The sequence below is a fragment of the Sphaerodactylus townsendi genome, linkage group LG03 (assembly GCF_021028975.2).
Source record: "Sphaerodactylus townsendi isolate TG3544 linkage group LG03, MPM_Stown_v2.3, whole genome shotgun sequence".
Taxonomy (NCBI): Eukaryota; Metazoa; Chordata; class Lepidosauria; order Squamata; family Sphaerodactylidae; genus Sphaerodactylus; species Sphaerodactylus townsendi.
In genome coordinates this window covers 21,850,340-21,865,492 of record NC_059427.1, presented here as the reverse complement: position 1 = coordinate 21,865,492, position 15,153 = coordinate 21,850,340, and the positions used below count along the sequence as shown (strand labels likewise).

Below are 15,153 nucleotides of genomic sequence, written 5' to 3'. Positions count from 1 at the left end.
AGACCGGCAGCAGCTCCTGATCGGGAAGCGCACACCGCTAGGCCTCTTCGGCTCTTGGGGATGCGCTTGCATTACGTACCTGTTGGTCTTCCAGATATGAATGGTCTCTGGGTCCACAATCCCATGATGCACCGCTTGCTCATCCAGCAGGTCAAAGAAATACTTCACAGCCAGGGGGACAGGGCGGCTGGTGCTGAGGATCACTTGGAACAAGTCGTCCACAAACTTTTGCAGCGTTCCCTGCAGGCAAACCCCAGCATAGCTCAGTTACAGCAGAGCAGAAAAATGCAAGAGAAACAGAGCCGATCCACAACCATCTTCCAGCGTGGAGCCAGGCGCAATCTCAGGAGGAACCAGACTAGGAAAAATAACCAGGGGCTGGGGGTCAAAGATTCTGGCAAATCAGAAGGAGGAGACCGAATCAGAGGCCAATTCCCAAATTATGTGCCATCAAATGACACCTCAGCGACCTCCCTCCTCAACTTTCTATCATTTCAGTTTGAGGTGGATATACGTGCTCCATAATAGACGTGCTCCATAAAAAGCCATTCCACAAATACTGCTAGAGTAACAGTCCTGCCAGAGTCCTCCGCAGGGTTTCCTTTCCACAATTTCTTCTTCCTAAGGGTGATTCCTATGAGATTCTCCTTCCCCACAATTTGAAATAGGGCGCAAAAGCCACCTGGACGGGGATATCACAATGCTGCATTGTTGACGGTGTTGCAAAACACAGAGGGAATGAACGGGAAGAAGGGCAACAAAGGGAATCTAAAACAAGGAAGTTAATTAAAAGGTAAAGGTAGCCCACTGTGCAGGTACCGGGGCATCATTGACTCATGAAGTGATGTCCCATATGATGTTTAATGGGCAGACTATGTTCACCAAGGTGGTTTGCCATTTATCTGACCTTGAAAAGACGGAAGGTTGAGTCAACCTTGAGTCAGGTACCTGAAACTGACTTCTGTCAGGAGCAAACTCAGGTCATGCTCAGAGAGAGGCTTGACAGTAGCATTGCAGCTCACCACTCTGCACCACGGGGTTCTACCATTAGTTCGGCAACCACTATTTTGCTCTTGAATACACAAAGCTGCCATATGAGTCAAAGCCTTGGTCTATCAAGGCTACCACTGCTTAGGCTGATTGGCTGTGGCTCTCCAGGGTCTCAGGCACAGGTCTTGCACGTCACCTTTAACTTGAGATACCGGAGAATGAGCCCAGGATATTCTGCATGCTCCGCTCCCTCCTCTTCCCTACCTTCATGGAGAGGAGGCGAGTCAGATAGATTTCAGGAATGGCCTTGGCTCTTTCCCTTTCCCGCAAGCTCCCTCGCCGATGTTTCGGCAGCTCTGGCTCCTCCGTCGGTTTCACCAGGTGCCAAAGCTTCATCCCTCCTTCATCTGCATCCTCCAACATCGGGGTCTCTACAATATAGAGAATGAAGAATGACAGCATTTGGGAAATGGCTGCTAGATTAACATTTCTATTTTGCAAAGAGCAGAAATTAAATTGGGATCTCTTCCTCTCTCCTTCTTGCTGGTATTTTCCAGATTAGAAGAAGAAGAGTTTTAATTTATATCCCCCCTTTCTCTCCTGTAGGAGACTCAAAGGAGCTCACAATCTCCTTGCCCTTCCCCCCTCACAACAAACACCCTGTGAGGTGGGGACAGAGCTCCCAGAAGCTGTGACTAGCCCAAGGTCACCCAGCTGGCATGTGTGGGAGTGCACAGGCTAATCTGAATTCCCCAGATAAGCCTCCACAGCTCAGGCAGCAGAGCGGGGAATCAAACCTGGTTCCTCCAGATTAGTTACACGAGCTCTTAACCTCCTACGCCACTGCTGCTCCTTATATAATTATATGATTTTCTCCAGCATCCAGTTCAGTGCCAGCTTTCAAGAACAGCTGAAATGACTCACTCTCTCCGGGGATGTAATCCTGATTCTCTCTGGGAAGGTGCTTGGTCATACGAGGAACAAGCGCGACAGTCGCTCCATCGGGCACCTGAAGCAGAGACAAACGTGCAGGTGAAACAGCAGGGAACATTCTTTCTCAATGATGCATAATCTTCTATTGCTTAACTGAAAGACTTGGAAGTCCTGCACTTTGGACCACACATACCAAACCACACTGCACACTGTACATACAAAACCCCACAGCTTTTGACAAGCTAAGAACTACCTCAAAGCTCCCCCAGTTCAGCCACTTCAATAATTTACTGATGAAAGAGGTATGTATATTTTCTATGCCAATATTGACGATGACGATGGAGGAGGTCAAAATGGAAAAAAATAGCATAGACATGTTGGAAAAACTATTTCAACGGCCCGGAGAACATTTGTTAGCTTCAGGGGCCAAATGTGTTCACAGAATGTGGCTTTTTACTATGACAGGTGTTGAATTAAAGCTTGTAGCCAAGCTTCTCATTTATGTTTTGCTTTGTTTGAGAGTGAAGATAGACACTCCATCTATGATAAACCTAAATGTTCCATCTGTGGTGTGGTCTCAGCTTTGCTCATGTCCCAAGTGGATACAAAACGGTGTGTATTTTATCAGAATCCTAGATTCAAGCCCAAAAGCACCCAAAAGCACCCATCATGGGTAGTGGCAGAGGCATAGCTGCAATGGGAACGGGCAGTTCATGACCCAGGCACAGTTCCCCCTCCCTTCGTCACTGGGTAGTGGTTAAGAGCAGTGGACTCTAACCTGGAGAACAAGGTTTTGATTCCCTGCTTCTCCACACGAAGCCTGCTGGGTGACTTTGGGTTAATCGCACAGTTCTCTCAGAACTCTCTCAATTCCCCTGCCCCCTCACAAGGTGTTTGTTGTGGGGAGAGGAGGGGGAGGTAATTGCAAACCGCTTTGAGACTTCCTCAAGGTAGAAAAAAGTGGAGTTTAAAACCAGCTCTTCTTAGAGACCAAAAAGATTTTTGTGGAGTGAGCTGTCAAGGGCTGAAGCTCTCTTTATCAGATGCAAAGACAGCTTTGGCTCTCGAAAGCGCATTCCCCGAAAATCTTGTTGGCTCTTCTATTGCAGACCAACCTCGCTACCTTCTGAAACTATCTTCATAGAATCCTGGTGTCAGAAAGGGCTGAAAGGCCACTAAATCTGACTCCCCCACAACACCACAGTACATTCCACTCGGCAGACCTCTCAGATAAAAGAGGCCACAACCACCCTGCATTTTGAGCACCTCCACCAGTGTTTTTAAATTTGGCTCATTCCGCACATGCAGAATAATGCACTTTCAAACTGCTTTCAGTGCTCTTTGAAGCTGTGCAGAACAGCAAAATCCACTTGCAAACAGTTGTGAAAGTGGTTTGAAAACGCATTATTTTGCCTGTGCGGAAGGGGCCTTTGCTTAACCAGATGAAACAGGGCAGCTTCGGACTGGTTCTCACCGTGTTGAAAGCTGCGGGTGTTTAACGGCTGACGCATTTCCAGATCATATCCAGGCTTAGAAGAGAATTAATACCACAAGCAGGAATATTGCGGGAATTATCAAATTTTGAAAAAGAGATTACAACACAGAAACGACATTTGATGGGAAGAACGTATCAGATTTTTCTGAAAGCTGAAACAAAAGCTGTGGGTTTTTGTTTCCAAAGTGGTTTGGTCCAAAATGTGACCCTGGAGTTTCACTGTAGAAATCCAAATGAAATGACCTAAAACACTGTTGCAGCGATGTGATCTACAGGCAGGGGAGAGGTGGCTCTGGGAAGAATGGTGGGGTTTCCTCTCCCCACCTGTGATTTAATTCACTGAATTGAAAATCCCGGCTGACAGAACCCTCAGTGAGGAAAAAGACTTTATTATACCTGCTGAGGCTTAAAGTACGCAGGGGAGGCGGGCATTTCTTATTAGGTAAACAGTACAGGGTGGGGGAAGGAATTAATTTCCCCTTCCCTGTGACTGTGGTCGCAATCCATATTTGGGTTTTCTCCCAGGTGCTTTTTAGGGCCAAGTAACAGCATAGGGTTCCACAGTTGTGACGTTCCAAAGCTGCCAACTGTTTGGTCTTCTGCAGAAAGGTGTTGTGCTTGAGGCAGCCCATGCAAAGACCCCAACCCCGAAGCAACTCGTAGCAGCAACCACAGCGACTCTCCAATGCTCACCTTGTAGTGCTGCACTGTGTTGAGGCGCTTCCAATTGCCCTGGACGACTGACGTCACATCCTCGTCGGAGAGGATGAGGTGCCCCGCCAGGCCTGATCTCCACTCTGTCATGGTTGGAGACAGAAAACCAAGTAAGATTTGAGAGGCTGGTTGGGGGCAAAGGCGCAACAGTCTCAGCCCTTCAGGTGGGCAGGACCTTTGTACTTTCCCAGAAGCCAGACACAGTGCCCCCTGCTGGTAGCATCTCCCCATTGTGGCTTCCTGTTGCCTTTCCTGCGCTGACCTGGAAGTGTATGGAAAGCTTTCACTGCCGTTGCTTAGCAACTATGCTGGCACAGAGTCAGCAACACACGTCCTGAATATAGAGAGAACAGAGTGGGGAATTGCATGCCAGAGAGCAAGTTGGGGGAAAAGCTAAATTTCCATTGAGGGCATCTCAGGATTCCACTATAACAGCCATACCCTACCAGGGGCCAAGGCTGATTCGTAGCTCACCCAAGTCCAGGGAATCTGGGTCTGGCCGGTGGCAGTAAGGTGTCCCTTTGTAGATCTGGTCAAGGATCTTCTCCTTCACCTGGGTGATTGTGTCGCAGTCTAGCACCTTCACCAGCACGCCCTGGGCACCCTCTGCTCCTCCCACTGTGCTGCCAGCTTGTGGCAAAGCAGTCAACGTCTGCAAAAAAAAACAGCCAAGGCAAACTGACTCAGCTGTATTCCACCTGCCCAACAGTTACAAGCTGAGTGCTAAAACTGAATCCCAGGATTAAGGGACAACAAGAAACAGGCCACGACCCTTTGGCAAAAGTCTTCAGCCCACGACACAAAAGAGAATTCGATGGGATTCCCAGTCCTGTGTTTTGCAAGGCAAACTGGTGGTGAGAATGGTGTACTGCTTACTACCCACCCCTGAGATGTGTGTGGTCCAGTAATTAAGAGCAGTGGACTCTAATTTGGAGAACTGGGTTTGATTCTTTCTATTTGAGCGACGGACTCTAATCTAGTGAACAAAGTCTGTTTCTCCACTCTTCCACATGAGGCCTTCTGGATGACCTTGGGCTAGTCACACTTCTTCAGAACTCTCTCAGCCCCACCTATTTCGCAAGTTGTCTATTGTGGGGAGAGGAAGGGAAGGAAATTGTAAGCTTCTTTGCGACTTCTTAAAGGTAGAGAAAAGTGAGGTATATAAAAACCAACTCTTCTGACAAATCTGAACAGCCAATCAAAATCCCAATGGCCAATGGGAAGCCTTGCTGGGCAAAAGCCTCACTTTCTAAAAACATCTGGCAGGCACCAGGAAAGGCGTGGATGGGTGGCACGGCATCCACAAGCACCACGTTGGGAATCCCTGATCTGAACAAAAGTGGAGTTCTGAGCAAACATTTTTTGGGGAAAACATCTGGCTCTGATGATCTCAGGGGAAAGCACCACAGAGACACTTGTGGGCTATAACCATGACTCTCGCACTGACACCCTTTCGAAGTGAGCCTGCCCGACTAGGTGGAGGGGTGGGCTGGAATGAATCCCAGGAGCCTGAACAACTCCTTGGGTCTCAGCCAGCAAGGAACTAGGAGCAGAAGCTCCAGCATGGTGGTGCTGTTGGGAAGTGAGATGAAGACAGGAAGGCTTGCAGAAGCGACCTATATGCTTCTGGTGGCTGGAGCAATTCATCCCAATCTGAGGCCCGACATCAGCTGTCCCTGCGCAAGCGTTTCAGCCGTTCTCACCAGTGTGCGATACTCCAGGTCCTCTCGGAGAAGGCGATTGTCGTTCAGGGTGTACTTGGCCTTCCCGGTTACCCAGTCCACTGGCCCCTTGTCTACCTGGTGCTTGATGCCTCGGAAGAGCATGTAAAGCGGCTCCCCAACAGAGTCCTGGTGGAGAAATGGAGAAGGCCTTCTTACACATCACACAGCAGGAGGAGGCTTGAGAGCTTCACCTGCCACTCTGGACCATTCCAGCTACACACACACGCACGCACGCACGCACGCACGCACGCACGCACGCACGCACAGGCCAATTAGCCATTGCAGCCTGTCCCCTGCCCCAGAAGTGCTCTCACTTTCCCTGGGGAAAGCAAGAAGCACGTGTGGGGCAATAGGAAGCGTGTCAGGACAAAATACCTTGCCCCAGCGTGCTTCTGGTCCCATCATGCAACCCAGAGTCTGTGGGTAATTGGCCACAGAGAAGAACGGGTTTAGATGCAAGAATCTAACCAAGTCAATGTCAAAAATGGGGTTCCTTTTTAAAATGAGTCCCTCACTATGACTGGCAGCTACCCTCAGAGGTGTAGCTCCAAGGGGACAGGGGGGGGTGTGCCACGCACTGGGCGTGCGCCCCTGTGGGGGCATGGCGGGGGCATTCCAGGGACGTGGCGGGGGCATTCCAGGGCAGGACGGTGGCGTTCCGGGACGGGGGTGGACGGTGGCGTGGCAGGGGCAGAGGACGCACCAGTGAATCGGGCGCTTTCCCCCCTTGCTATCCCTCTGGCTACCCTGCTTGTGCCAGGACTGAAAATCAACTTCCCATAAATGTCCTCGTCAGCAAGAGATAACCTTTTCACAACTTCAAAGGGCGAAATGTGGGTGTCCAGTGCGGGTCACAACGTTCAATCATAACGTGCTACCGACAAAAGTTAGAGATAATTCCTCCGGATTCTGAATTCAGAGCCACCTTTGATTTCTGCTCCCCAACTCTTGGCACACTCATGCCAGGGCAACACATCCAATCCCTGGGAAAACAAGACCCTGCCCCCTGGGATCAAAACACCCAGTGCTTTCTGGCTCTGGTTTACAGGTAACTTCTGGAATAAGGGCGGTTTCACAGGTGGTCATTCCAGATGCTTTAAAAAGCAATAGTTAGATCAGTAGCAGGCAGGATTGGGAGAGGGCATCCTACAGTGTTGTTTCTTCCCAAGTACTTAATCAAGTACCTTTTGGGGGGAAAAACTAGTTATATTAATGTATTTTAACTTTCTCTAAGTACAGTGGTTCTCAACCTGGGGGTCGGGACCCCTTTGGGGGTCGAACGGCCCTTTCACAGGGGTCGCCTAAGACTTTCTGCATCAGTGTTCTCCATCTGAAAAATGAATAAATGTTAGGGTTGGGGGTCACCACAACATGAGGAACTGTATTGAAGGGTGGCGGCATTACGAAGGTTGAGAACCACTGTCTTCGTATGAGCTAACTTTGAGGCCTGGCCAGGCAGAAATACAGGACTTCCGGGCAATGGTACTTCTTGCCAGTTGAGTTCCTAATCATTCTTGCTGAAAGGAGCTATTTTGTTGGCTGTAGGACACGGCATTCCATCTTCAGCTCTTCCCTGCCCCATAAATTGACGGGAGAGGTTCCTTACCCTTACAAATGCATACAGACAGATGGACATCCAGTTGGTCAGCAGCTTTTCCACCACTGTTTCTGTCCTGAAAGAGAACCCACATTTATTACAGTCCTGTTCCTCCTGGAATTAGCATTGCTACCCAAGAACTTATGTGATGCTACAGTGGACAGGACAGGCATCCACCAAAGATGCCCCTTTCTATGCCCTGATATTAGGAAATGGGAGACGTTGACACTGTTGTTGGAAAGCTGTTGCCTTTCCGTTTTGCTGTTCACAGTGTGATCATCTCTGCTGCGCCAGGGTTTGTATTAACAACTATGCCCAAAAGCCTACCCTGAAGAGGAAAATGGTGTGTATGGTGGGGGGAGGGGTGTCTCCTCTCCTGCCCACGTTCCTCACCTTCTCAGCATCAGTTTGGGGTTCTTGGCCACGTACTGCTCCACCAAGTCATTCAGTAGAGTCTTGAGGATGTCTGTGAAGTACTCCAGCTTCCCGTGCAACGAGACCGTGAGAAGGGAAGCGACATAAGCCCGGTCCCTCGGGGAGAACGTCCGCTGGATCTCCAGGGTGTGGATGAACTAGATAAAGGGAAAAGACCAACCACTGCAAGGTTAGGACACTGTTGTTTTGCTGAGAACCAGGACAGCCACTCAAATGGGATAAGAATGTTGCGAGCCATAAAATCTGTAGCAGCTTCAGACTCCCTTCCATTCAATGAGGACTTTTGCCTGACGAAGTAAGACTGCCTCCTCCCCAGCAAGGCTCCCCCACCACAAGACCCAGGCTCCAGGAAGTCTGATAATTCAGTTGCGACTATCCTGCAGTGTTGACCAAAGTCTCATTAGTTGAATGGGAATCACCACTGTCTTTCCTGCCTCTTTCATCACTGGAGCTGTGATATTTTAGTCTCCTTTTTAAATTTTAATCTGCTCCCATCAGCAGAGCTGGATGATGGAAGAAAAGAAGAGAGAGGAGACACAATTCCCCTCTCACAGCAACCCATAGACCCACGGGACAACTAGGTCACAACGTTCCTTCAACACATGGGAATCAACTTTCCCAGGGATGGAAATAGCAACAAAGGAGGGGAGAGATCTGCAACCCTAATAAAAGCAGTTTACTGGCTCCAACCAGTAATAAGCACTAGTGCAGTGGTGGTGAACCTTTGGCACTCCAGATGTTATGGACTACAATTCCCATCACCCCCTGCCAGCATTGGCCATGCTGGCAGGGGCTGATGGGAATTGTAGTCCATAACATCTGGAGTGCCAAAGGTTCGCCACCACTGCACTAGTCAGACGTCCCATTCTGGTCTGTTTTCTAAACTTTTATCTGAGGCTGCCAACAAAATTTCAGTTTTTTTCTCGACAAGAGGAGATAGAAAATCGTGCTCAAGGTGCTGGGTCCTGCACTGCAGCATGGGTTTTGGGTCTTTAGCACAGGTCTAGCCCTGCATGATGGGTGTGCTGGTTTACCTTGGTGAGGAAGAGTTTGCTATTGAGGAGGTTGGAAAGCTGCACCAAGCCCTGTTCTACTGTCTGCCTGCGACACTCTGGCACATCCAGGCCTCTCTGTATGGGCGATTCACGGTGGCCAGGGAAGAAGATGCGTTCCGCGTAGGATTTGTAATCCAAGAAAGGAATTCCAGTGCCAACCAAGTCGCTAGTGAGATCCATCATCTCTGTCATCAGGTCTGGAAAGAAAGGAAGCATCTGAGTTATGAGGAGAAGCCCAAAGGGCAGTTGGGGGTGGGGTGGGGGGCAATTACGCTGTTAAGAACAAAAGAAGATTCCTGCTGAATCACACCAAGAGATCACTTTGATTTAATGGCCACTGGAAAGCTTCCAGGAAACCCACAAGCAGGGCACGAAGGTAAACCTGAACGTTCACTGTCATGACTCCTACTGATGGAATGGTCTGCCCATTGATGACAGGAAAGTTCCCACACCGACCACCACCACACCTTGTGGCACTGAATTCTGTTCAGCATGCTCTGTGCAGATAAGTATTTTCTTGAATCTGCGGCCAATCCATTTTAGCAGGTGTTCTCCAAATTCTAGTTATCTCACACTTAGTTGCCTTTTGCCCAGAGGCATAGCTGGGCCAGAGTGCGCCCGGTGCACACTCTGGCTTTTTTGCTGCCCCCCCCCACCCCCGCCACACACACACACTTACTGTAGCAAACCAAGCAGGCTGGAGAAGAGGCCTGTCTGTGTTCCTTTCCAGGCTGCAAACGACCTGGTGGGAACTACATTTCCCAGGAGACCCTGGGAAATGTAGTTCCCACCAGGTCATTTGCAGCCTGGAAGGGAACAGGCAGGCCTCTTCTCCAGCCTGCTCGATTTGCCAAAGTAAGTGGGGGAGGGGGGGCGCGCCATGGAGGGGAAGGGGAGGGGTCGGGGGAATTTTCTGTCCCCCCATGTGACCCAAAGCCGTGCACCTGGTGCGTGGCGCACCCCACCCCCATCCCCTGGTAGCCCCGCCACTGCTTTTGCCCCACTAAACTAAAAAGCCCACAAATGCTTTAGACTTTCCAGTATATAGAAGGTGGTTCCAAAGCCTTCGGGGATGGTGCAAAATCCCCTTCTACACTGAAAAAGATGGTGGAGATGATATATCCCGGGAGACAGCGCGATGCAGTGGTTAGAATGCTGGACTAGTCATGGAATATCTGGGTTCAAAACACCAGCTCAGTCAGGAAGGCTTGCTGGGAGAACTTGAGCAAGTGGTTCTCTCTCTCAGGCTAGTCTCTCTCACCGGTTTGTTGGGAGGATACCATAGAAGAGAATGATACGTAGAAGGCCCTGACCTGGCTGACCCAAGCTGCTCTGATCCTTTTAGGTCTCAGAAGCTAAGCAGGGTTATCCCTGAGAACCTCCCAAGAAATACCAGGCTTGTGATGCAGAAGCAAACAATGGGAAACCATCTCCGTTTCTCTCTTGCCATGAAAACCCTGAAAGGATCCCCATAAGTTGGCTATGACTTGATGGCATTTCCCACATCCACCACATTTAGATGAGAACCAGACGCATGCCACCTTGAATGCTTCAGAAGCGAGCGGACATGACAGATACCTGTGAATTCTTTTTTGCACCGATCTCGGACGCTCGTTTCCAGATTCTCTAATTGGATCTGAACTTTTTTGTAATCTCTCAGGGCCTGTTTGCTCTTTCTCCTGAAAGCAAGAAAAAAAAAAGATGATCCCTGACCTCCGGGCCTTGTTTTTAAAGTGTGCTAGAAAATCAGCCCCACATTTTGAAGCACAGGTGTCCAAAATCACACCCAAGCTGTGGGACTGCAGGTGAAAGAAACAATTGCACCCCATCCAACTCTGGCAGTCTGTACTCCCTGACCCAGCCACAGGAACTATGTCTCTCGTGTAATCAATTTCAGCTGGCTCTGACACAACCACTTCACAACAGCCTCCAGACACAGGACCAGATGTTCTAGGGCAGCGTCCGGCCAGTCCTCCAACAATGGGTGGAGCTGGGTCTCATCAGCGTGCTGACGACAACCCAGGGTCCTTAAGGGGACCTCATTATGACCATACGTTACCCCTGTACTCTGCCAGCTGGCATGGATTCCCTGATGAATTCCAGATCAAATTGAAGGTGTTGGTATTGACCTTGAAAGCCTTGAGTGCTCTGGGGCCACCATATCTGCGGGATCACATCTCCCAACTGCCCCCCTGGAAGTCATCTTCTCAAATCCCCTGGGCCAAAGGACAGCCAGCTGGCCAAAACCAGGGCGAGGGCGTTTTCAGCCCTAGACATGGCCTGGTGAGACACCCTGCTGGAAGAGATCAGGGCCCTGCAGAATGCAGTACAGTTCCAGTACAGGCAAGACCGAGTTTTCCAACCAGGCCTTCGGCTGAGGCAGCGATGGTGACGTTATCCTCTGTCTGGTCTCCCCCTTCTCCCCTCCCCCTCCCTTTTTCTCTTCCCCTCCCCTCCCTTTTCCTTTCCCTTCTTATCGCAAGCAGATCTTGAGATTGGTTTCTTTGCTGGTAAATGGAATAGCACTGTTATTTTAATAGGATATGGATTTTAAACTTATCCAATTGTATTTGTATCTAAACCCAGACCGTTTAGACACATACATACAATTGGATAAATAGTTTGTTTTAAATTGCTTTTATGTTATTGTAATCTGCCCTGAGTCCAGCCTGTGGCTGGGACAGAAACCAAATACAAAGTAAAGTAAAAGCGCAAAACCCATCTAAACTGGAATGAACTGTGGAGGATTCATGCTGTAAACAACTAGCCAGGGGGAAGGCCCTGCTCCAGTGGCACAACCTCTGCTTAACATGCGGAAGATCCCTGCTGCCTCCAGTTAAAAGGTACCAGTAGCAGGTGATGCAAAAGACCCCTGGCTGAGACTCTGGAAACCCCTCCTGCTCATCAATATGGGTGTTCATAAACCAGTGGCCTGACCCAGCTTCATAGGCTGAGGGCTTTTTGACATTTTGTGGATATTGGAGTGATTGGAATTCAAGGGGAAAGGTGCTATCAGGCATTAACCTGCAATTTCAGAAGGATACATAATCCCCATCGGAGCGGGATAAAAAGTGGAGACAGGAAATACTTTTGATGCAAATGCATTTTCTAGCAATTCTATTCCACTGGCAGTCATGGAGCTGCACAGCAGAAGCCCATGATAGAGAAACGGATCTAAAGGGTATAGAAAATGGCCGCTTGTTCCATTGTTCCTGAGGTCATCGCTGAAGGCTACAGGGCGCCTTGAGCCAGCATGGGAAGCACATATATACAGTTCTTATACATCTTTTTATATGTGCTGGATTGAACCTTAGTGTATGCGTGACATTTGTGCTGTGAACTGTATGCTACGGGAATGCATAAAATACCACCGGAATAAATGACAGAAAGCAGAGGAGCGACAGTGGTGTTTTACAGGCGGTACTTGCAGGCAGACCCTTTGATTTTGGAGGAACCACTTGAGAAGAGGATTTATCCCTGAAAGAAAAGGCTCAGGTGGGGGTCCAAGGGAGCGCGTCCCTCTTCCCGCCAGTCAGCGCAGTTGAAACAGAAGGGGGATGGAATGCCCTTGATGGGAGATGGGAGATATCAAGAGGTGTTGATGGAGACAGCGAGGCTGCAGCTGCCACACTGGCCAGGCCGGTAGCTATGGAACAGAGAGCAGATTCCCCCCCCCCCCAGTATAGGCAGGAGATGACATCACTTGCTGACCGTGGGTTCCGCCTATCCATTTAGAAGCTGCACTCCTCTGCATCTCTCTCGCTGCCTCTTGACATCTTGTGATAATAGCATCACACCCTTTCAGTGGTGCCTGGAGTGGGGTGAGGGAAGGAATCTGCCCACCCAGCACCCCCGACGACATGAGATACATATGCTACCTGTTCACGCGTGTGGTTTTTTAAAATTTAATTCCAGAACAGGAAAGCACTAAAAAAACCCCTCCACAAATAATAAACAGGCATTTCAAGGAAGGGCCATAGCAGATTCCTGGGCTGCCAAAAAGCAGAGCACCAGAGCAGGCTACTAAACTACCAGAGCAGCACTGCGCATAGTGGTTAAGAGCAGGTGCATTCTAATCTGGAGGAACCGGGTTTGATTCCCCGTTCTCCCGCCTGAGCTGTGGAGGCTTATCTGGAGAATTCAGATTAGCCTGTGCACTCCCTCACAAGCCAGCTGGGTGACCTTGGGCTAGTCACAGCTTTCCGGAGCTCTCTCAGTCCCACCCACCTCACAGGGTGTTTGCTGTGAGAGGGGAAGGGCAAGGAGATGGTCAGCCCCTTTGAGTCTCCTGCAGGAGAGAAAGGGGGGGATATAAATTCAAACTCTTCTTCTTCTTCTCTATAAGCACCAATAGCTGACACAGGGACACCAATATCTTTTGAAGACATTTTAAAATGCCACGAGGGGCTGATCCAGATTGGGCCTGCAGCAGGGTGCTGTTGTCTTTCCCCCTGGCCTTTGACAAGTGCCAAAACAGCTGAGCGGGGCTTGTTTCCCTTCAGAGTTAACTGTTTCAGCACCTGAAAAGGCACCGAAGTGGGGAATGCCGTTGCAGCGTTTTAAAATGTCTTTAAAACGGCGGCAGCATTGTGGCGTCAGCCCTGAAGATGTCACATGTCTCCTGGCTCTAAATTGCAGAGGGTGGGCTTGTGGAGCACAGCCTTGCTCTCAAAAGGTTCCTGCCTTCCCTTCGTGTCTCACCTGTAGATGAAAACAATGATTAGCACGATCAAAGCAACAAAGGAGGCTCCCACGCCCAAGCCGATCTGGGCCTCCAGCGGGAAGGTGAGCTGGCTCTCTGTGTCGTATTGCACACGACCCAGCCGGAAGTTTTTGTTCCCCATCTGAACCTGCAGGAGGAAGGAAGGAAGGAAGGAGAGGTGAGCTGCATGCTGGGCGAATGGATTATTCATGGCTGTTGAGAAGACCTACATCTTCATGTCTCGTGGGCAGGCGGGCTGAATCGTGATGTCATGGTCAACTACAGTGGGCACAAAACTCTGTCTGCTCCACCAGACTTAAGAAACAAATCCCAATTTGTGACTCGATCTCTGTTTCATTTGTTTCTTGCATCTCTCTCGTTTCCCAGCTGGGGAGGGCAGACCTGGACACTCACGCCCGTGTGTATGATCTGCATGCGCGCGCGCGCGCACACACACATACACACACGCACGTACTGCTTGCTGGGTCCCGGATCTCTCTGCAGAGGCCCCCTCTGTCACAATCTCACCCAGCGCATGCATGCAGATGGTGGGCCCAGGAATGGGGTGGGGAGTTCTGCCTTTGAGCTCCTTGGCAGCCCGCTCTCACCCTCCCCTTCTCTTGTTGCTAGAGACACAAAACAAGCGGAACATGCTCAGGACCTGGCAGGGAACTTCACCGATTTCCAAGCGTGGAGCACCAGCTGAGTGGGTGCCTCCTTTGCTTGGCTGCCCAGTGGGACGAGGAAGGAGGCTGGCTGCAAGGTGGAGGGAGGCAGGTGGAAGGTGAGTTCGGGGGGGGGGGGGGCTGCAGTTTGAGAGTTTACCCCAGGTGCCATTTTTGACATATATGCCCCTGACCCTAGTTCAAAATCTAGGTTTGGTGCCAACCAGGAACCCACAGTTAGCTAAACCACATAAATTCAGATGTGAAAATTAACCGGGATTTGATCAAACAATGGTTTATAAATCACAGCTGATCATAGTATCTGAGCTCAGTCTTTGATATAAGTAACTAAAGCAGGCTTAACTATTTGCTACTGGTATACAGTGCCTACCTCTGCCAGTAACCTGTGGGTTTACGGTCATCCAAAGTTAAATAACCTGTGGGTGATTCACAGAGAGATGCCGTAGTTTTGTTATCGATTGCCAGATGGTATGACAACTGAAGGCTGTGGCAACCCATTTCCTTGTCCCCTATCCCCTGTTCTGTGTTTGGTGCCACTCCAACAAACTCTGTGTTTTATAGTGGAGTGTTGATACTGTATGTTGTTGTGATGCCTGGGTTCTGTTGGTGGGTCTTCAGTCTGGTCTGTGGAGAGGTTTATGGGAATGGCACTTTTGATGAGTCCATTTGGACTACACTATTGATAAGACTCTGAATGTTTGTTGTATCTATCTGTCTTTTATGGACAATTGTTTTATTGTATTATGGAATGCCAATAAAGGCTTGTCTACTAGTGAACTAAAGCAGGCACCAACTCCATTTTAAATCTCCACATGTGACACT

At 49.6% G+C, this 15,153-nt stretch overlaps 1 protein-coding gene across 2 annotated transcripts in view; it reads right to left on the bottom strand.

Moving 5' to 3' along the window:
• The window catches only part of PLXNB1 (plexin B1), a 159,982-nt gene that overhangs the window by 8,723 nt on the left and 136,106 nt on the right, over positions 1-15,153 (bottom strand). For both annotated transcript variants that reach the window (XM_048489816.1, XM_048489815.1), the window contains 11 exons: positions 13,645-13,793; positions 10,522-10,622; positions 8,923-9,140; positions 7,847-8,025; positions 7,463-7,529; positions 5,836-5,982; positions 4,607-4,784; positions 4,112-4,215; positions 1,915-1,999; positions 1,255-1,421; positions 80-240 (listed from right to left, as the gene is read on the bottom strand). In XM_048489816.1, coding sequence (XP_048345773.1) covers positions 80-240; positions 1,255-1,421; positions 1,915-1,999; positions 4,112-4,215; positions 4,607-4,784; positions 5,836-5,982; positions 7,463-7,529; positions 7,847-8,025; positions 8,923-9,140; positions 10,522-10,622; positions 13,645-13,793 — 1,556 coding nt within the window. The remainder of the gene's footprint in view (positions 1-79; positions 241-1,254; positions 1,422-1,914; positions 2,000-4,111; positions 4,216-4,606; positions 4,785-5,835; positions 5,983-7,462; positions 7,530-7,846; positions 8,026-8,922; positions 9,141-10,521; positions 10,623-13,644; positions 13,794-15,153) is intronic.